At 26.5% G+C, this 22,485-nt stretch overlaps 2 protein-coding genes across 5 annotated transcripts; both read left to right on the top strand.

The window, feature by feature from the left end:
- The first annotated feature begins 954 nt into the window (after window positions 1-954).
- Window positions 955-22,044, top strand: LOC122507456. 2 transcript variants are annotated; one of them, XM_043620173.1, is made up of 8 exons: window positions 955-1,707; window positions 1,775-1,811; window positions 2,897-3,096; window positions 3,179-3,271; window positions 6,517-6,645; window positions 7,143-7,229; window positions 21,621-21,685; window positions 21,776-22,044. In XM_043620173.1, the coding sequence occupies exons 1-7, from the start codon at window positions 1,648-1,650 to the stop codon at window positions 21,651-21,653; spliced, it is 639 nt and encodes a 212-aa protein (XP_043476108.1). In that variant the 5' UTR covers window positions 955-1,647; the 3' UTR covers window positions 21,654-21,685; window positions 21,776-22,044. The 2 variants fall into 2 exon arrangements, with proteins under 2 accessions (XP_043476108.1, XP_043476107.1); XM_043620172.1 differs by having other exon boundaries at window positions 21,621-21,695.
- On the top strand, window positions 11,375-19,438 carry LOC122507454. 3 transcript variants are annotated; one of them, XM_043620171.1, is made up of 6 exons: window positions 11,375-11,854; window positions 16,446-16,928; window positions 17,256-17,372; window positions 17,462-17,660; window positions 18,841-19,000; window positions 19,077-19,438. In XM_043620171.1, exons 2-6 carry the CDS (start codon window positions 16,450-16,452, stop codon window positions 19,328-19,330), a joined length of 1,209 nt encoding a protein of 402 aa, XP_043476106.1. In that variant the 5' UTR covers window positions 11,375-11,854; window positions 16,446-16,449; the 3' UTR covers window positions 19,331-19,438. The 3 variants fall into 3 exon arrangements, with proteins under 3 accessions (XP_043476106.1, XP_043476104.1, XP_043476105.1); XM_043620170.1 differs by lacking the exon at window positions 11,375-11,854 and having other exon boundaries at window positions 15,920-16,928; XM_043620169.1 differs by lacking the exons at window positions 17,256-17,372; window positions 17,462-17,660; window positions 18,841-19,000; window positions 19,077-19,438 and having other exon boundaries at window positions 13,753-16,587.
- Window positions 22,045-22,485: the final 441 nt, after the last annotated feature.

The raw sequence follows: 22,485 nt of genomic DNA, 5'->3' as shown, positions 1-22,485 counted from the left end.
ATAAAAATGTAAATCATTGTCATAGAATAATTTATTATTTGGATAAAAAGTTTTAAGAAATTTTAGGAATAAGAGGAATAATAAAAGTTATTCAATTAAATGTATAGAATACTTATTTTCCATTTTTATCTTATTCATCATATTTAATGTAAATTGTTTTATCTATTTAAACAAATTCAAGGCATGTTTCGATATTGTAACACTTAATTTCAATATAATTAACACATTTAAGTTAACCTTCTGAAAAAAAATATTAAAATAAACTTTAGTATTGTAACACATATATATATATATATATATATATATATATATATATATATATATATATATATATATATATATTTATGTATATGTATATATATATGTATATGTATATATATATATCATTACACGAAAATTTATCATTTTAAAAAATTGAAAAAAATTTTCCAAAGTCTACTTGTATTTGTAACACAATTGAAAATGCACATTTTCTTTTTTAGTCACTGATAAAATTTATATTTGAAATAGAATAAAATAAAACTTTATACATATCAGTAAATATATAAGTCAAATTTTTCCACGTGTCAAAAAATAAACTTTTTTTGAGTTTATTATTACTCCTTTTAATGAATGTATGAATGTGCATTAATATTATTTTTATGCGGGTAACAATAAAAAATATTTTTTCTACATATTTTAATTTTAAAAAAAATTAAATTTATTATATTACATTTTTTAAATTACAGTAAATTTTATAATTTTTGTATTACTCTTAAATTTTTATTTTTATTCGGAATACTTCGATTTGATTTCTTAATTAATTTATTTAAAAGCATTAAAGAAGTTTTTTAAAGCAGAAGTTACATGACGTTTGTTATCTTTTTTAAACGTTTATTTTTATTATAGTATTTGTTATCCAGTGGGCACACTTGTTCAAAAGACGTCTTTTTACCAGACATAGAATATCTTTTAGTTGTCTTTTTGATGACTCAGAGACATTACCATCATTGTCCCCGAATTGTCCGCGGACAAAAAGGGACGTCTTTTAGACGTCCCTGTGCCCTTTGGGTAGTTATTACTTATTAATGACTAGTTATATTAATTAAAATAAAAATTATTTCATTGGTTCATAAAGGAAAAAATCCTCAAAAAACTACGGAAAGGGATTTTTTCAGTAAATGTTTCCAACTGGATTCACCTCATTTTGGAAAAATATAAAAATTTTTTCAAACAAAATTTAAAATAATATTATGTTACTTAATCGTCAAATTGTATAAAAAAGATAAGTTCATTCCAAGTTACAATTCAATAATTTGTAAACTAAAATTTATTTCTAATGTATATGCATAAACATATTTTTATAAACATAATACCTGCGTAGAAAATGTAACTTTGCAGATTGGCTGAGAGACAATAAAATAGTTCGATTTCTCGACTTAGTGAGAATCTAGTGGGAACCCTCCACTAATACACTTTTGTACTTTTGAGATTATATATATGGATTCACAAGCCTGTAACCTAGACTTTTGTTTTGGATCTCGAAAACGAATCATTCCTACTTATGAAAAAAGTATAATTATTTGAATTCAAAAATTATTTATACCTGACACTTTAAGTGTTCTTTAACATTATATTAAATTTCCGAAAATTACTAACGAAGAGAAAATGATTTACGCCTGTATTTTATTTTGTGCACTCATTGTCCCAATAGAGTACACAGTTAAGGTAAATATAGTAATTAATAATTACAATTTGTTGGTTCATAAAATAATTATTGAATATTTTTCATTAGGCCCAACAATATTTCACTGATCAAGGAAACAATGAAGGTATAAATAAATAGATTTTAAAACTTTAGTCACACCCCAGTGTGCAAAGTTACAGAACAATTCTACAACTATTCTAAAACAAAAAGAACAAGTTCTGTAACTGGTGAGGAACAGGTAGGTCAAAATGTCGTCCCCCTGGTGACACAAAATAGGAACAAAAGTCTGTAACAATTCTAGAACAAAACTAGAACATTGTTTTAGAACAAATATATAACAATTCTATAACAAGAGCGATTTGTCAAAAATAATTCCCAAGTAGAAAGCTAATACTTGCATAGTACAAAACTTTTATGAGTATGAATAAAAATATAAATAATTAATAGAATTGCTTTTTTTGAAAAGAGTTTAAAAAAAATATTTTTCTTATTTTTTTCATTACAATCTTATTTATTTAAATTAATGACTAAATTATTATCATTGTTAATAATTATTTAAACTTATAGTTTATGTCACACTATTAAGAATTATACACAGGACACTTAAAACTAAGAATAAAAAATTTCGCACGCACGGGGGATCGAACCCTAGACCTTGAAGACACAAGTCGAATACGAATACCACATAGCCACGCAAGCTTGAAAGAGATTTCACTTTAACTTCCCTTTGAATTGTGGGACCGTTATATACAGTGCTAAAATAATAAATTGACTGTAATATATTTATTAAACAGAAAAATTATAAATGTATGTTTTATATATGAACCCTAGTGAAAATAAATACGTGTTTACAGTTTTATTAATTGTTTGTAACAGTGTTCTAGAACATTGTAGGAACAATATTACTTCAAAATTCTATAACTAATTCAGAAAAAATGTTAAATGTTCGTTATAGAACAGATACAGAACAACTGTTCCAGAACAAATTTAGAACAACGTTCTAGAACTGTTCTATAATAAAATTGTAACACTTGTTCTAGAACACTGTTCTTTTTTTTGGTCTAGAACAGTTATAGTACGTGCACACTGGAACTTTTTCCAAATAATAATAATAATTATAGACCAGTAATCGTTTATTTGGATCAAGTAGATTTTATATTTATCAATGTAAATATGTAAGAAGTAACATTACATATTTGAATATTTCAGAATCTAAAGGGGAAGTTATTTCTATTAAACATTCAATTCATAAAAGAGGTCTTCCTGAATTAACACTCTATTTGAATAAAGGTGGCTATAATAAAAAAGTTATTTTACAGTCAGCAGAAGGATTTTTTGCTGGTAAAAATACAAAAGTCTGGGTAGCTAAAAAAACTGGCAACAATTTTACATATTTTCCACAAAATAATGTAAGTTAGATCTGGTATACTTTAATTTTCTAACCTCTACTATAAATAAATAGTAATAAAAATAATTAATAATGACACATAGATTATGGACAAAGTAAACCTTACATTTTATCACGACCAAGAAACAAAATCTGTAATAGCTCATACAGTAAATGAAGAAGGTGTTTCGGAATTCGTAAGTATATTTCAAAAATAAATGTAACTTCTGCTATCGTCTTTCGTAAAGCGTCATATATCTATCGAATAAAAAATTATCTTTTTAGAATGGCATTATTGATTCTGAATCCATTTCAAATCAGGCAGGTCGACTAACTTCAAGTTATAGATTTAGCTGTCGCTAAAATATGTTATTGTACATGAAACATAAAGAGACACGTATTTTCTTATTTTTCAAAAAAGATAAATTTAAAGAAGTTACGCACATTTGAACTTTGAGTGGTAAAACTCGAATGAATAGTGAAAAAAAATTGTTTTGCTTGTCATTTTTTTTCTTTTGAGTATAATTTAATTTTCTTTCTTGGGCCTTGTAGATGGTCTTGTACTCTTCAAAATCCAGTTTGAAATTTGAAAAAAAATTTAAAATTATAAAAATAGGGGATGATTTTCTGAAAATAAATAAGATCAATTTTCTCAAAAACACCACCTTTTTTCTATCCAAATTTTTACTACAAGTTCTTAAAATAATTATGAACATTTTCTATGAATTTCAAGCGGGCTAAACCATTCTGGCAATCAGGAGAATTTTTTTTTGAAATATTTATTTTCACAAATTTTTGAATTGTTAACGTTCACGTCAACAATGTTATAGCGATTCATTTGTTTTTAAAAATGCAAGTTAACAATTTAAAAATTTGCGAAAATAAATATTTCAAAAACAATTCTCCTGATTGCCAGAATGGTTTAGCCCGCTTGAAATTCATAGGAAATGTTTATAATTATTTTAAGAACTTGTAGTAAAAATTTGGATAAAAAAAAGGTGGTGTTTTTGAGAAAATTGATCTTATTTATTTTCAGAAAATCATCCCTTATTTTTATAATTTTAAATATTTTTTCAAATTTCAAACTGGATTTTGAAGAGGACAAGACCATCTACAAGACCCAAGAAAGAAAATTAAATTATACTCAAAAGAAAAAAAATGACAAGCAAAACAATTTTTTTTCACTATTCATTCGAGTTTTACCACTCAAAGTTCAAATGTGCGTAACTTCTTTAAATTTATCTTTTTTGAAAAATAAGAAAATACGTGTCTCTTTATTTTTCATGTACAATAACATATTTTAGCGACAGCTAAATCTATAACTTGAAGTTAGTCGACCTGCCTGATTTGAAATGGATTCAGTCCAAAATATTTTTTTTTGCACTTTGAGAGTGTATTTAAGATGTGTGATACCTCACATGAAAATATTTATAATATAAACCTATTAAAAAAATTAATGAAAATAGCCTTTTTTTTAGTGCGTCTAAAGTGGGTAAAACTTCCCTTAACCCTTTAACGTCCAAATTTTTTTTTCCATTCAAAATTTATGACACTTGGTACCTAGGGGTTTTCGGGGTCCCTGATTACGAATCTAATGTCAGATTTCAAAAATTCAAAATGGCGGATCCAATATGGCGGACCAAAATTTTAAAATTTGGTTAATTTCATGAAACTTGGTATCTAGGGGTTTTTGGAGTCGCTGATTACGAATTTTAAGTCAGATTTTAAAAATTCAAAATGGCGGATCCAATATGGCAGACCGAAAAATTTAAAAATTCGATGGATTTTCATTGAACTTGGTATCTAGGGGTTTTCAGGGTCGCTGATTACGAATTTTAAGTCAGATTTTAAAAATTTAAAATGGCGGATCCAATATGGCGGACCTAAAATTTAAAATTCGTTGAATTTTTATGAAACTTGGTATGTAGGGGTTTTCGTGGTAGCTGATTATGAATCCGATGTAGCTTGGAACTAGTGGCTTACCACGTCCACGTCGTTAGTTCTGGGTCACGCAAAGTGTAACTTGGTTTCGTATTTAAAAATTATTAAAGACCTAACACAGTTTCTAAAATTTATCCATTATCTTTAAATGCGACATTTTGAATATTGAAAATATGACATCTAATTCGTAATCAGTGACATCGAAAACCCCTAGATTCAAATCTGACATCAGATTCGTAATCAGCTACCAAGAAAACCCCTACATACCAAGTTTCATAAAAATCCATCAAATTTTAAATTTTTCTATTCGCTATATTCGATTTACCATTTTGAATTTTCAAGATCCGACATCAGATTCGTAATCAGCGACCTCGAAAACCCCTAAATACCAAATTCCATGAAAATCCAGCAAATTTTATATTTTCGTCCGCCATATTGGATCCGCCATTTTGAATTTTCAAAATTTGACATCAGATTCGTAATCAGCGACCTCGAAAACCCCTACATACCAAGTTTCATGAAAATCCATTAAATTTTAAACTTTTCGGTACGCCATATTGGATCCGCCATTTTGAATTTTCAAAATCTGACATCAGATTCGTAATCAGCGACCCCGAAAACCCCTAGATATGATTTTGTAATTAAATATATTAACCCTATTTGAAGATAGGTTTTTTATTCTTTATGGTACAGCATATGTACCGCTTGTCGTTAAAGGGTTAAGGGAAGTTTTGACCTATACGTCAAAAAATTGACAAACAATTTTCTCTGCCTTCAAAATGTAGGTCAATTTTAAGGGCAGTTTTGACCTACATGTCACAAATTGACAAACAATTTCATCTGCCCTCAAAATTCATGTCATTTTTAAGGGCGCTTTTGACCTACACGTCAAAAATTGACAAAAAATCTCCTCTGACCTGCTCTTTCTTCAAAATTTAGGTCAATTTTAAGGGCAATGTTGACTTACAATTCAAGGTTTACATGAATCCTGTCTGATCACAAGAATCCATAAATAGCCCCGTGAAAATGTATGTCATTTGTGATCTACAACTTTAAGGTTTAAATTTTTTTTATCTAAATTTCTTTAAATATTTGGATTATTTTAACACGAAATGGTATTAATTTTATTAAAGTGAATAATATAAACAATATATTTTATTTTATTTATATTTTTTTAAAAATAATTTTTATGTCAATAATAAAAACACCCTTTTCAAATTTAAGGGATGAAAACAGTAACTCGGAGAAAACTCATTAGATTTTGATGAAATTTGTTACTCGGGGGTTTTTGGGGTCGCTGATTACGAATCTGAAGTCAGATTTTCAAAATTCAAAATGGCGGATGACACATATAAAAACTATTTAGATTCGGCCAAAACTTGTTACTCGAGGGTTTTTAGGTTCGCTAAAAATCTAAAGTTGGAGGCGAAGCCTTCCTAGTTATTTTACATATTTATATGAATATTTTCAAATAATCCATTAATTTTCTTTTAATTTTTAGAACGATTTTGGTGAATGTATGTTCCAGTGCACTAGAGAAGGTTTTTTCGGTATTTTAAGGTTTTTAAAAATTTGTCTATTCGAACGAAACTTAACCGCAGAAGATGGATATCCTTGCGGAAATCATAAAGTAACAATACAATTTTTATATATCTTTAACTTTCGAATGTTTTTTTGGTATTACCTATTATCAACAAGTTGTTTTCTCCTAAAATCATGTTTTTGAGAATTTTTAAAAAATTATAATTATTCTCACCCCATGGCTTCCATGAATTGAGGGGCTGGATTCTAAAAGAGGATACACGAATCATGCTAAAGAAATGGAGCTTATCTCCTTATAGCATCCAGCCCCTCATTTATAATAATTTGATAAAAAGTTGTTGTTAAGTGTTTCGGATAAAGTTCAAATTTTTTGAACATGCCATTTACAATTAAAAAGTAATTAACCCCAATTTAAATTAGGGTTAATAACTTTTCAATTGTAAATTGCATGTTTAAGCGAAATTTACTAAAAAATATTTTGATGTAATTAAATAAAATAAGTTATTATTTATAAGCTGTAAAATCATGAAATTAATAATCTTCACCTACGAAGTATTTGTAATTTTCTACTTTACAATTTTTCAGCATTGCTTCAATGGGGAATGTGTTGTTTTCAAACTTACTCCAAATACTAATAAGACATCCATCAATTTGGGTACTGATATATTTAGTGTAAGTATTTAAATTTTAAATTAATGTATACTAGCGCCATATTCCTCGCTCGCTCGGAAGACATTTTACTTATTTATTTCCACTTACATAAATTTTTATTATTATACATTATTATTATAAAATTTAATTTTTATTATTTATTTAATAGCATCTTTATTGTTCAATTATTATAGATATATAACTATAATTTATTTATTTATGTACCAACGGGCTCTCAAAAATATAATTTTATATATATATATATATATATATATAATTATTATAATATACTTATATAATATTAATTAAATTATTATTATTATTATTATTATTATTATTATTATTATTATGGAAGTTTTTGAAGACAAAAATTTTGTTTGGAAATATTACAATGTAAAATAAACATTAATTTAATTTTTATAATTCCTAAATTTTTAAATTTTTATTAGTTCTAATGTTTAAAGGTTTTTTGTTGCGCATTTGAAAAAATTTTTTTTATCAGAAAAAAGTATTAAAATACAGTTCCTTTGTTTATAGACAAGTGAAATATTTTGATTTTCTTAAAATAAAAATAGTTTTTTTATATGGGAGAAAAATAACTAAATGTTCTATTGTTTAAATAATGTTAATTTTTTTATGGCAAGATTAAACATTTTCAAATAATTATTTTCTGTAAACCCTTGTTCGGTTGTATTTCAACTTATTTGTTTTTATTTATTTGATTTAAGTAAATATTTACTTGATATAAAAGTTTTAATTTGTAGTATCAAATAAATAGTTATTTGTAGCAAATTCGAATTATTTAAGTAAAATGAATTGAACAAATGAACAAAAATTGCTTTGATAGATTTAAACGTTCTAGGGTTTAAAAGATTTTTACATTCAAGTACAGTAGGTTTCAATTATGCCTTCTTAGTTTTAACGTGTCGCACTCATATGTTTCCATGGGAACATATGAGTGTGACACGTTTATACTAGGAAGGCATTTTTGCAACCTACTGTACACGGAGAAACTTTTAATACCACTAATTCTTAAAACTGGTGAGACATTTTAGTATGTTAGGTTAGATTCAAGGGAAAAACGACATAGGTTATAGAAATTGCTATTGAGACTATCAAAAACACTCATTCAGTATATATGTTACAGTTCTTCATAAGGAAACTAACGAAAATTAGTATGTTGTTTTAGAAAGAAAATAATAATTTTTGCAAAGTTGGGAAAGCCATGAATTAAAAAGAAACACAACAAATTAATTGTCTATAGATACTCATAGAGACGATAGTGATACTTGGATCTGATGGTAGATGGCATTAGTGTATGTCACTGTAACTGTAGGTAAATATATTTAACACGACGTAAGAACCTAACCTATATTATTAACGCACACACGCACACGCAAGTAAAGACACGACGATTGGTCACGGAAACCGAAAGATCGCACGATTCGTTAGAAGTACACAGCTGAATCGTCCTTATATATTAAACGAGTGGAAAAATATGTGCCTTCGAGAGAGAGCATTTTTTAAAATAACTTACTAATCAAATTATGTAAATAAGTAAAAGTCGTGAAAAAAATTATGTTATATTGAGGAACAGTTCTTGAATTTAATTTGGCATGAGGAGACATTCACGTTTATTAATAAAAGGTTTTTTTCTTTCATACACGTGTGAATTTCAACTTCGAAAACATTAGGGTTAGTTCGCGACGACAGGTGATGGACTCGGTGATGCTCGGGCGAAATCGGTTAAGTCCGCCCGCAGTCCTTCCAAAATTGGTATGTTACGTTAGAATGTCTGTTATATATTCTATCTATATGTGGAAAAAAGGTTAGAATTACCGTATTATTTCACAAACAAAAACTAGCATTTTATTCTTTTCTAAAGAAAAATAAGACTATTTCTAATGCAAATAGTAATTTTTGTACACCGAAGGTTGCTTAATATATAACGAACTTATCATATTTTCGTATTAATGTTGAAATTATTAGCACAACGCACGAAAAATCCTCACATTCTAACGTACTTTTAGAATAAAGATAACCAAATATATTTAATATTAGAAGAAAAAGTTTCTCCGTGTACTTTAAGATGCCGATGGGCGTCCAAAAATCTCAAAATATTTTTATGAATTAAAAGCAAAAAACGAGGTAAATTATTCTGTAGCTCATTCTTTAACAGTTTTTTAAGGTCCCCGAATATAAATCTAAAGTTTTTTTTAAAAAATCTAAAATGTCGGATCCAATATGGCGGACAAAATTCAAATTTTATCAGATTCGATTAAAACTTGTTACTCGGTGGTTTTTAGGGTCGCTGATTACGAATCTAAAGTCACTTTTTAAAAATTCAAAATGGCGGATCCAATATGGCGGAAAAATTTTGAAATTTGATCCTATTCCCTTAAAACGTGTTATTCGGGGGCTTTTGGGGTCGCAGATTATGAATATGAAGTTACTTTGTAGAGTGTTACTCGGGGGTTTTTAGAGTATCTGATTACGAATTTGAAGTCACTTTTAAGAAATTCTAGCTTCATACTGTTCTATAATGTAAAAAATTTGTTATTATTACAAACTTCAAGCGAAATGTATCAAAATTGGACATTTTTTCAGTCATTTGGGATCCGCTATTTTCAATTTTTAAATTGTGATTTCAGATTCGTAATCAGATACCTTAAGAACTCCCAAATAACACGTTTTAATTATATCTGATCAAATTTAAAAAAATTTCCATAATATTGGATCCGCCATTTTTATTTCTAAAAAGTGATTTCATATTTGTCATCTGTGGTCCCATAAGCTTCCAAGTAACAAGTTTTAATCGAATCTGTTCAAATTTGAATTTTGTCCGCCACAATAGATCCGCCATTTTGAATTTTAAAAAAACTTTAGATTTATATTCGGGGACTCTAAAAACTGTTAAAGAATAAGTTACAAAATAATTATTCAGTTTTTTGCTTTTAATTTACAAAAGTATTTTGAGATTTTTGGACCTTTTGACTTTTGACAGCTCTATTGGCATCGGAAATAAAAATTTGCAAAAAACGCCCATCGGCATCTTAAAGTACATGAATGTAGAAATCTTTTAAGCCCTAGAACGTTTAAATCCATCAAAGCAATTTTTCTTCAGAGCTCTGTCTGTGTTGATGTGGAATTCCCCTTATTTATATCAAATATGCAATTATTTTAATTTAGACCAATATCCCTTTAATTGCGTCAAATAATTATTTATGTAGTCCTAATACCAAATTTATAATAAATAAATTAATGTTCTTCCATTTTGCATACGTAAAAGTATTAGCACACTAAAAAAAATATTTCATTCAAATAATTTTTTTATCTATAATATTTATTTGATTCAAATAACTTGAATTATGCGAATATACGAAATTTTTTTCTTAGAAAATGCAGGTTGGCAAACTTAGACCAAAAGAATTTAAAAAATTTGAAACAATCTTACCCAGATAACAATGCGTGCACGCATATTTTGTACCTATTGGTGCGCGCACTAAATGCTTGCAAAAATGATTACTATTTGACAGCATATTTTGAAGGCAATTTAAGTGCACGCATGTTGCACGCACAAGTGTATTTGTGAGTCTACAAATCAAAGTTACACAAAACCTTCAGAAAAACGGCACTTTATACAAAACTTGTTTCAATTTTCACATTCTATATTTTTAATTTAATTTTTTAGACTTCTATTAACATAAATCATTTTTTATATTGACAAAAAAATGGCCAGTGTGCTATTTTGTACATTAAAAAGTTTTTGTTATATTATTTTAATTATTTAATTTAATTTAATTATTATGTAAAATAATTTTAATTTTACTAATTTTATTAGTATTGTGCATAAGAAGAAATTTTTTTTTGAAAGATAACGATTAAAAAAGTTTTTTAAATAAAAAAATAACCATTCACAAATAACTACAATAATAAATTTTGAATAACCACATAGTAAAAAAATATGTGAAAATAATATATTTTCAATTAAAAAAATTTAAATCTTGTATAATGTTCAATACTTTTTGTTTAAATATTTATAATTAATAACTATATTTATATTTTAAATTATTCTATTTGATTGATATATATTTTATACATTCAATTTATATATAATATAAATTTTTTATTCGATATATAGGAGACATGAAATAAATCCCATTTATTAACGTTGACTTTTAAAAATAAACTTTGTCTACATATTACATAAGAAATAAGTTGTGTTTCCTGGGTTTCTACTAATTCAGATTTAGAGACTACTATTCGCTTTATTTTTTAATTACTAAGATAAATGCTTGAAATCTAATAATTATTCAACATTAGTTTCATTTTTAGAATACATATCAATATTATTTCAAATGCTATTATAGAAGAATTATTATTAGTAAACATTCAAAACTGTATCAGCGTGAAACAATGAATGATGACATTCTATCTCTTTTAAACTTGGCGCTAGTTAAAATGGATTCATCGTGTAAAGCGATCTGATTGGATGACTGTTTCATAATCATCGCGCGTGCGCGTGGTAAAACCCATTTTGGCAATATACATTTGCAAATTGTAAGCGTCAGTTTGTGGTCAGTTTATGTCAGTTGACAGTTTATTTCATTTGTGGAGAAAAGAAAACTTTTAATTTTTTTATTTCGGTAAGTAAAAATAATTTATATTGTTTGTATATTAGTACTGGCAATCTGTGTAATCCACAAGAGGCCATTTAAACCATAACAAGAAGAGAAGAAGTATTGTTTGTATACATGTTCATAACCTCAATCTTTAACAAAAAATACTAGAGTAAATTAATACATTTTCAGGATTAGGAACAGTATTATTTTAGTATCTTTTTATTTACATTTTATAGATTATTTAAATGATTCATTATAGAATTTCTAATTGCCCCTTTAAATCATTTCCAAACAGTTTTAAAATTAACTTTGACATATGTGCATATCAATAACTCACAATATAATTATAGGTTAGTTTACCCACTGTTTAAATTAAAATCAATTTATTTTACATTTTCTAACACTAAAATATAATAATAATATGCTAAAACATATCACTGCGAATCATAAAATTTATATTTCAAAAATATGTATTTATAATATCTGTTTGTGTGTGTATCCCTTTTGGTTTTTGCCAGGATTATGACAATAAGGTGCTGAAAAACAGTCAAAAAATGTAATTTGTCTTTTTGTTTTAAAGTTCAAAATTATGACAATGGACTGAATTTTGTTCCGGTTGCTTGTCAGATGTTTTTTATGGCAAAAGTATAGAACGGACTTTTAATATTATCAACCATATTCTCTTCTATTTCTTATACATTTCCTTTATATACATTTTTGGAAACTTTTATTCACTCTTTAATTTTTCATTACTTCCTATAAAAAAAAGTTCTGTCAGAGAAAATCATTTCAAATGTCAGGAAAATTGATAGACACAGTTTTCTGACCTATCAAATTTCATATAATTTAAATAAATACTACTTCAATGAAATTTACAATTTTTATGATCAACGATTTAGACAAAACAAATTTTTTATGCAAAAACTGCAAATTCAGAGCAATGTTTTGTCAGTAAAGTCAGGAAAAAATTTTTTTGTCAGGTAAATTTAGAAAATTGAGATTTTTTTCGACTTATTTTTCAAAATTGCGACTTTTTCGACTTTTTTTCCAAGTCTTGCAACAAAATATCATATTTTTAGTATTAAGTGCAACCTATTTCGATTTTTAGTGTGAAATTAACTATAAACAAATTTTTCAAAAATTATATTTGAATCATTTTTTTCTATAAATTTTCGAAAAATTTGGAAAATTTATTTGAAATAATTTATTTTTTCCAAGTATTTCGTTAGAATTTTTTAAAATCAATTTTCATTTCAATTATTGTAAACGGGTCCTGCTCTTTCATACATAAGTTTTGAAGAATTTTAATTGTAAATTTTCGAAATATTTGAATTATCAAAATTTTAATAAATATTTTTAGACGTTTTAAATTTAAGAATTAGTATATTTATAAAAACTACTTAATTCTTAAAATTTTTTAAGATTTAATTATATTCGAATAAAGCAAATAAAAACTTACTTTTTTGGGCTTATTAAAATTTGGGAGAAATCATGGTCATATTTATAACTAAAATTTTTTGAAAATATTATACCTTAATAAACTGAAGAAAAAATATGGACAGTTACAATTGTTATAAAAAATTGAATTTTCGTATTTAAATAATTTAATTTTCGAAGAACTTTCGGAAAATTATTTAAAATAATTGATCTAGAGATGACGTTTAGTTGAAAATTATAGAAAATATTTGAATTTAAGAAGAGTTATAGTTGTAATTTTTAGAAATTATTAAATTTAATAAATTTTACTCATTTCTGATTAATTTTCATATTTTCCTGTAAAAAAATATTGTCAGGGAAAATAATTCTAATGTCAGTCAATTGTTAGGGAAATTAATAAATTGAAACTTGTAACTACCCTGGCAAAATTCTTTCTGTCGGCGGTAACTTTCTAACCTTAATGAAATTTGTTTTATGTTCTACAGAAATCAATATAAAATAAATAATGTCTGGAAAGTATAATGAGTTCTCTAACCTTAGCACTAAGCAAAAACGAAGGCGCTTAGAAGCATCAATTCACAGAGAAAGAACTATTTCAGAAAATAACACTTCTGATTCGAATGATGAAGAAAACGCAAGATTTGAAAATCCGCCGATTCAACCCTCATCTGTTAGATCTGAATTGGAATCAGACGAGTCACAAAACCTTTTGGATAATTCAAGTGCTTCCACCGAATTCGATGATATTTTTGAATTTGACATCGAAGAAGAAAATGTAATCGAATCAGATGTTTCAGAACATGAAGTTGAGGCTGAACAATTTAATGATCCACGTGAAATAGCTAAGAGAATTTTAAAAAATGCGTTTCTATCAGCTGGTTTAAAGCACACACAGGGAAATATATTGCTTAAAACCTTACGAGAATTTCCTTTTAATTTAAACTACTTACCTAAAGATTCTCGAACACTTCTGAATACACCAACAATCGTCGCTAGCAGTCAAATACAAATTGTACCAGGTGGAGAATATCTTCACATTGGGTTTAAAAAAACTTTGATGCAAAAGTTAAACAGCCTTGAAGAGAACATGTTGCCAGAAAGAATCATCGTAGACTTGAGCACAGATGGTGCTAAAATAAATAAAGGGATGGATCAATATTGGCCCATTCAATATAGAATTTATAATATATGTGACAAAAGAGTTGTTATTGCAGGCATTTATAAAGGAAAGCATAAGCCGTCCAATCCTTTTGACTTTTTCAATCCAGTGGTTCAAGAAATTGTTCAGATTCAAGATGAAGGTGGAGTACGCATCAACGATAAACAAATGCCTTTGGAAATAAGATGCTTCATTGCAGATGCACCGGCTCGAGCATTTATTTTAAATCACTTTGGCCACAATTCATTGAATCCATGTTCTAAGTGCAAAGTTGAAGGGAGTCATTGTAGTAAACCGGGTTTCGAAAGAGTTATGGTGTTTTTAGGTACTGAACATGCTTCGAGAAATGATGCAGACTATTTTAATGTAGTTGACGAAGATCATCAGAAGGGTGAATCTCCAATAGCTCCAATCTTACCGCTTGTATCTAGAGTACCATTTGATCCGATGCACCTGGTGTGGATAGGATGTGTAAAAAAAATATTATCTAGTATAATAGATGGAAACTTCGGTTTTCAACGTTTAAACTATAGAAAAATAGAAATAATGAACTCGCGAATGCTTCAGATAGACGAATATTGTCCATCTGAGTTTAATAGACGACCAAAAGAAATTTCTCTGTACAAGCACTTCAAGGCTACCGAGTTTCGACAACTGGCACTTTACACAGCACCAGGTGTATTTAAAAACGTTCTTTTACAAGAATTTTATGACCATTTTATGTTATTAAACAGTACAATGCGGTTACTTGGTTCGGAAAACGTATTACCAGAATTAAAAGATTTTTGTAAAATGGCCGTAAAAACTTTTGTCACATTGTGTGTACCTTTATTTGGCGAACAATTTATGTCATATAATTTACATGGCATGTTACACACTGTTGAAGATGTTGAGGAACTTGGCCCTCAAGAAACGTTCAGTGCTTTCGACTTTGAAAATAACATGCCGGAGATTCGAAAATTGGTTAGAAAACCGCATCTTACTCTCCAACAAATATACAAAAGAATTTGTGAGATAAATGGTATTAACTTAAAACCGCTCGAAACCAGCAATCGCCTTCAAACCTCTCAAAACCATGTTGACGGACCTTTACCACCAAATACGGCCATCAACAGATGCCTTCAGTATCATAAATTGGAAATTGGAAAATTTACCTTTGCAACAACTTTACGTGACAGTTGTTGCGTTATTAAAGATGGAAGAGTAGGTCTCATTGTTAACATTGTAAAAATTGAGGGAGACATGTTTTTTATTATGAAGATTTTTCGAACAGTGACTTCAATTTATAATGTTGGGATAACATCCGAATCGGCAGGTGTATATTGCTGTTCTAACCTATCAAACACGATTGCAACTATAAGCTTAAATGAAATTAAGACTAAGTGCTATAGAATACCTGAATGGAGTGATGTAGATAGACAGGAGGAAATGGTTGTTCCTGACACATGGATTTGCGTTACTTTTCTTTCTCCACTCGTTCTACCTAATAACTAAAAAAAGAAGAGATAATTGAAGTATTGTGTACAACAAGAGGACTGGGCGGATAACAAAAGTTTTGATATTATCATGTGAAAATGATAACAATTTCCTCTAGTTGCCATGTGATTTTGTTGCAAAAATATTGACTAAGTATATTTAAATTCAGAAAGAAGTCAAGATTCAAATTCATCGCAGTTTATATATTTGTAAACTTGAGTCGAAATATCTCCGTTCGTCGTTTTTTATTATACATCATCGTTGTACCCAATGTTTCAATTCTAAAATCGAAATAATCATACAAAATTACATACAATTTTGTGTTCAAAATTTTCGATACGTATAGTTTTTATAAAAATAAATATGATATATTCTAAATATAATAAAGATTGTCGATATTACAAAAATAACCTTTGTAATGAATAGCAATGCTTTTAAACGAGATATACATTCTTTAAATTAAAAATATTCAATTTTAATTATACTATAAAATTTTTTTTATATTTATAATGGATGGTAAACATAAATGTGGCTTCATTACAGAATTATGGCTTACTTATTAAAAAAAGGCAATGAAGGATCTATCGCTAAACGACAGGAAAGAAAGTCCAAAAGTGGAAGACCAATCTCTACTCCAGGTAATTTATTGACATCTGAAGAAGAAGCACCAAAAATAAAAAGATCTAAAAATAATGTAACCGTCAACGCCGAAATAGAAAAATTAAAAACGTTAATGTCAACGAAATATGCTGCTCAGTGTTCTAGTCATACTTCTCAGGACAAACTGTTTGACTCAACAACTGCACTATCAAATAAAGATGCTAAGAAAAAGGAAACCCGAAATAATCAAATTGACAAAAAATTTAGTACAAATGCTCAAGATAAGAGTTATTCTTCTTCTAAAGTTATTCAACGCGCTGAACTTGAAGTAGATAGTGCACCAACTGTCGTAGATGGAACAAGCAATTTACAAAAGCTAAACACTCAAAAGGAGACTATTTCAAGAAAACTCCCTGAAATCACGATGTAAGTTCATTTTAAAATATAACAGGTATTTGTGAAAGTTCTAATGTAATATAAAATCCATAATAATAATAATTGATATTTGCTCCTAATTGCAAAAATAAATTTAAAAAAATTTAGGCCCAATTTATCTTTTAATAATAAATTTTAGTATACATTTCTTTATCATATCATTCCTTTTTCTTAAAAAAAATTTTTTTAAAAAAAAATTTTCGTATTGTAAAATTATTTCAGCACATAAGTTAAGTTTTTTCACTTTGAAAAACCTATAAATCTTCAATGTTTTTACGTCTTATTTAATTTTATAATAATATTGTTAATTTTTTCTAGCCCGATTCTTCAAGAGGCACTCGATCACGTTGAAGGGACATTCATAAATGCTCCAAAAGGAAATGTTGATGAGTCTTATCCAATAATCGACTTGGTCGAAATAGCGAACGATTTAAAGTAAGTTTAATTGAAAAAAAATTTCTTTTTGATAAAACCTTCAGTCACAAAAAAATTAATATTAATTTTTTCATATTTCATTGTTTTAGGATTATAAAAAAACAAAATGAGGAAATTATTTCAGCAAGTACAATAATAATCGAGAAACTTGATGAGATGAAAAGAAGTGAAATAAATGGCAAGAAGACATTGTACGATAACTTAAAAGGTTTTCCTTTAAAAACAGTGGCTGAGTTTACGCAACTTGAGAACGACTCCGAAGAAAGCGAGAAAATACGCGAAAGCTTGGTATTTATTGTTTATTACTTATAATTATATCTTCTCAAAAAGGACATAATTACTCTCATAAAATAATAAAAATTTCCCAGGAATTCAATTATTTACTCATTTTTTTATCAATTTCTTCTAAATAATTCAATTATTTTAGAAAATAAAATTCTTTTTAGGAATTCAATTTCAATTACTTTTAATACAACAATTTTTAAAACTTTTATTAAAATTCGTCGAAAAATTCAATTACTTAAAAATTTGTTGATAAAATTCTTTATGAGAAAATAATTGTTCAATAAATTACTTTTTTTATTTAAATAATTGAGTTCTAGTAGAATTTTCTAATAAAAATTGATTTAAAAATGTATTTCAGTTGAAATTTTAGATTATAATTGAATATTAAAAGCATTATAGCGTGAAAATTTAGAAATAATTGAATTTTGAAAAGGTTTCATATTAAAATCTTTAAAAATGTTAATTTTTCATACTTTTAACTAACAATTTTATAGAAGAATTTTTTTTAAAAAAGTTTTTTTCCATTTTACTTGAAATTATTTTTTGATATTTTTATTTTCTAACATACATTTAATTAAACAATTACCGAATAATTGAAATTTGGTAAAATTGAATTGTAAACAAATGAATTTAAAAATTCTCAAAGAACTTTTTAAAAAATTATTAAAAATAATGGATTTATAGAAAAATTTTAGTTAAAAACACTAAAGAAAATTTAATTTTGTAGAAATTACGAATTATTGCGGAAATTCAATTATTTTCAAAAATAATAAAATTCTTTTTAGGAATTCAATAATTTTCATATATATATAGTAAAACTCATCGCAAAATTTCAATTATTTCTAATACAATTTTTATCAAATTTCTCGAAAAATGGAATTATTCTTAAAAACTTTATTAAAATTCTTCAAAAGAATTCAATAATTTGTTGATAAAATTCTTTATAAGAATTGAATTTTAAGAAACATTCAATTATTATTATTCAATAAAAATTATTTATTTTTGTATTTAAATAATTGAATTCAAGTAGAATTTTCTAATAAAAATTGATTTAAAGATGAGTTTCAGTTGAAATTTTAGATAATAATTGAATATTAATAGCAATATATTTGCCTTCTCCATATCAACATTTTTTAAAAATAAAAAGCTTTTTAAACGAATGTAACGACTCATCATGTTTCAGTATCATCATCTCCTGACTCTAGGCGGAACAAAATTGCGAGAATTTTTAAGTACGTCCATGAAGCAACTGATGACCGATCATTTGTTATGCGAATATACTTGGAACGGAGAAAAAGGAATGCAAAAATTTGGTGATACGAAGATTTCCAACGTTTTATTTTGTAAGGTTGTTTTAAAAATGTTGAAATTATTTCTTAAATTAATGTTTGTTTAATTATGTTTAATTATTTGTTTTAGCTTCAGCTAAGAAATGTCCTTTTTTTAAAGGACCTTCCAACGTCGCAGAATACAAAACTGAGATGCGTGAAGTAATGAGAATATCAAAACAGAGATATCGTAACGCTACTAAAGACAAGAATCAGTTTGTTGCTGACAGGGCCAGTTACGAACAGTTAGAGGAACGAATTAGAGAACTTGAATCTCATAATCTTGAGACTAGCGAAAATGAGAGTGATCAGGAAGATGGCATGGCGGATGATGAGATGGAGTGACTGATTTTAAAACGAAAGTTGACTAAATTCATATCAATTTTTTTATATATTCCTTGTTACTTATTTGTTCTTAAAAACATTTATTTTATTCTTTAAACTCAAAATATTAAAAACAAATTACGTATATTTATTATTATATATATATATATATATATATATATATATATATATATATATATATATATATATATATATATATATATATTATATATTATTAATATATTATTATATATTATATATTATATATTTATATTATTATAAATTACGTATATTTTATAATTATTATCGTTACGGAAAATTTCGTGCAAGATGTGCATAAAATTTCAATTGAGACTGAATTCACGATTCTAAAATGTGATTGTTGTGATAACTTATGCTTAATTTATCGTAATAGTTTTAAAAATATGGGCATAAATGATGTTTTCCTTTAAATAATACTTAATATAATTGTTACCCAAGTTTGTTAATAAGTTGCGCTAATTGCTTTGTGATAAAAGTCAAATTTCATGAAACTAGCTTACTATATATGAAAATATAGAATGTTTATAAATATATATTGTTCTTCTACGCGTAAAAATCATTGACTAGTCAATAATTTATTATAACAACGAGGACTGTGATAAAGTAATAATGTATCAGTTTTTTGTTAATTATAAGTAAGTTTTTTGTTAATAAGTTGCGCTAATTGCTTTGTGATAAAAGTCAAATTTCATGAAACTAGCTCACTATATATGAAAATATAGAATGTTTATAAATATATATTGTTCTTCTGCGCGTAAAAATCATTGACTAGTCAATAATTTATTATAACAACGAGGACTGTGATAAAGTAATAATGTATCAGTTTTTTATTTGTACGCACAACTCTAAACTTGTTATTGAAATATAATACTAGTATAATATATTGTAAGAATTACAATTTTATTTTATAATAAAAAGATTAATTAAAATTTAACTTTTATTTATTTATTTAAATGAAATAAAAGCTGCTTTGATCAAGCATTTAGTGCTTTCCATTGGTACGCACATTCAAGCGCATCACAAAATGCGCGCCAGGCGTACCTCCATGGAGGACACATCTGTGTCGTCATATGAGCGCAGATATGACGCACGAATGTCTGCCTTATGTTTACCTACTGCACGCATTTTGTTATCTGGGTTATAAACCCCTTTGCTGTTTGGAAAAATAATCATATGATTGGCCCAAAATGTTCAGCAAAATCTGGAAGATGAATTTTTATGAAACTTAGTGTACAAGGGTTTTTGGGGTCGCTGAATTTAAATATGACGTCAAAAAAATTAAAAATCGTGGATCCAATATGTCGGACAAAATTTTTAAATTTTAAACAGATATTATAAACAAAAAAAACAAAGAACAGAAAGTGTAATGTAAAACCTTTGCAGCCTCCACGCGGCACATTCTGGGGTCATGGTTTGTTTTATCAGCTAATGCAGAGGATATAGAATAGAGAACAAAATTTGATAAAAATCGGGATAATTTCGAAAAATTACGTCCCCCATTTTGAATTCATTATTTTTTATTCTGAAAGACAAATTTAAATTCAGCGACCCAAAATACTAAAATTTGAGATACTGAAATTGATAAAAATCCAAATGAATTTTAAAAATTATGTCCACTATTTTGAATTTTTAAAAATGAAGGTCAAATTTGAATTTAGCGACCCAAAAAACCCCTAGATACTGAAATTGATAAAAATCCAAATGAATTTCAAAATTGATGTCCGCCATTTTGAATTTTTTAAAATTAAGGTTAAATTCGAATTCACCGACAAAAACCCTTATAATATACACTAAATGTGACTTAGATTAAAAATAAATTTTCATAAATTTTACTTGTTTTTTAAATGTTATATTATTTAAAAATAATAAATAATCATTTATTTATTACTTAATTTAGGATCATTACAATCAATAGTGTGTTAATAATGATATAAAAGAATTTATTTTATAATTTACTTAAGAAATTGCATTTATTTTGCGCTAAGAAGTTTACTACCCAACGGTCGTTAACAGGCAACGGGTTAACAGAAAAATAATTTTTAAAATTCAAACATATTGTTTTACTAAATTTTCTTGAAAAATCTACATATCATGTTTTATATTTTTTGTAAGATAGTTTTTTGTACAAAAAAATTAAAAAGTGTTCATGTTTTTAGAAGTTATTTAAATTTTAGTAAAACATTAAAAATAATGATTTTTTAAAAATATCTTACACAGAATATTAATAATTAATAATTAATATTTTTAAATTTTATAAATATATTTACAGTACATGAAAGAGGAAAAATTAAAGTTAACATAAAAGGTTTCAACTCGATAAGTGAAGAATAAAAGGTACCTAAAGGTTAGAATTGAAATAAAACTTTACATTCTGCATAATATTTTGTAAAGAGAGTATATAAGTGGATTTATTCTCATTTTTAGATTTTTCCAAAGTCGATGAAGATGTAGAAGAATTTGCGAGTGGCCTAGGTATTTATCTTTAGAAGACATGTTATCGTCCAGCGATTTTTATTCTAGGAGATAAGAAAATTAATGTTTGAAATAAATTTTAATTGAGATTTAATATTTTTTTATAATAATTGTAATAAAAAGGTTGCAATAAATTTGAAAATGTTAAATATTTAAATAATGATACATTTTTAAAGAAGAGAAAGGATAGTTTGTGTTTTAATAAATGCAGTTTAACTACAGTTTTGGTATTTTACTTTCCAATCTTTTCTCATTTCTCATTTTATAATATTCATGTGGAAAGTAGTGATGGGACATCGAAAGAAAAACATCGATGTTGTGAAACATCGACATTGAAAATTCATAAATCGATGTCATCGATGTATCGAAAAGAAAACATCGATGTTTCGATGTTCCGATGTTTTTTTCACACTTCCCTTTAATTCATCAAAAAATATATAAATAAAATTATAATAATAACATTTGAAGTAGATTTTAAAAAGATTTAAGATAAAATGGTAGTTTTTAAAAGCACAATTTACAGCTTTCAATAGAAAACTAATTATGAAATATAGAAATAACTGAAAATTAAATTCTGTCAGATAAATAATATTGATTAATATATTAAGACAGATATAGCATTTTATAGTTGTTTAGCACTTTAGGATATAACTATTAATTAA

Source organism: Leptopilina heterotoma, unplaced genomic scaffold (assembly GCF_015476425.1).
Source record: "Leptopilina heterotoma isolate Lh14 unplaced genomic scaffold, ASM1547642v1 Lhet_47, whole genome shotgun sequence".
NCBI classification, from domain to species: Eukaryota; Metazoa; Arthropoda; class Insecta; order Hymenoptera; family Figitidae; genus Leptopilina; species Leptopilina heterotoma.
Note: the sequence above shows the minus strand (reverse complement) of the source record. Positions and strands in the feature narration are given on the sequence as shown.

Coding starts and splice junctions, on each gene's coding strand:
- LOC122507456 (XM_043620173.1), top strand. CDS start 1,648: ATGATTTACGCCTGTATTTTATTTTGTGCACTCATTGTCCCAATAGAG. Junction 3,272..6,516: donor AAGAAGGTGTTTCGGAATTC/GTAAGTATATTT, acceptor TTTAATTTTTAG/AACGATTTTGGTGAATGTAT. Junction 7,230..21,620: donor TGGGTACTGATATATTTAGT/GTAAGTATTTAA, acceptor ATATATTTACAG/TACATGAAAGAGGAAAAATT.
- LOC122507454 (XM_043620169.1), top strand. CDS start 13,773: ATGTCTGGAAAGTATAATGAGTTCTCTAACCTTAGCACTAAGCAAAAA.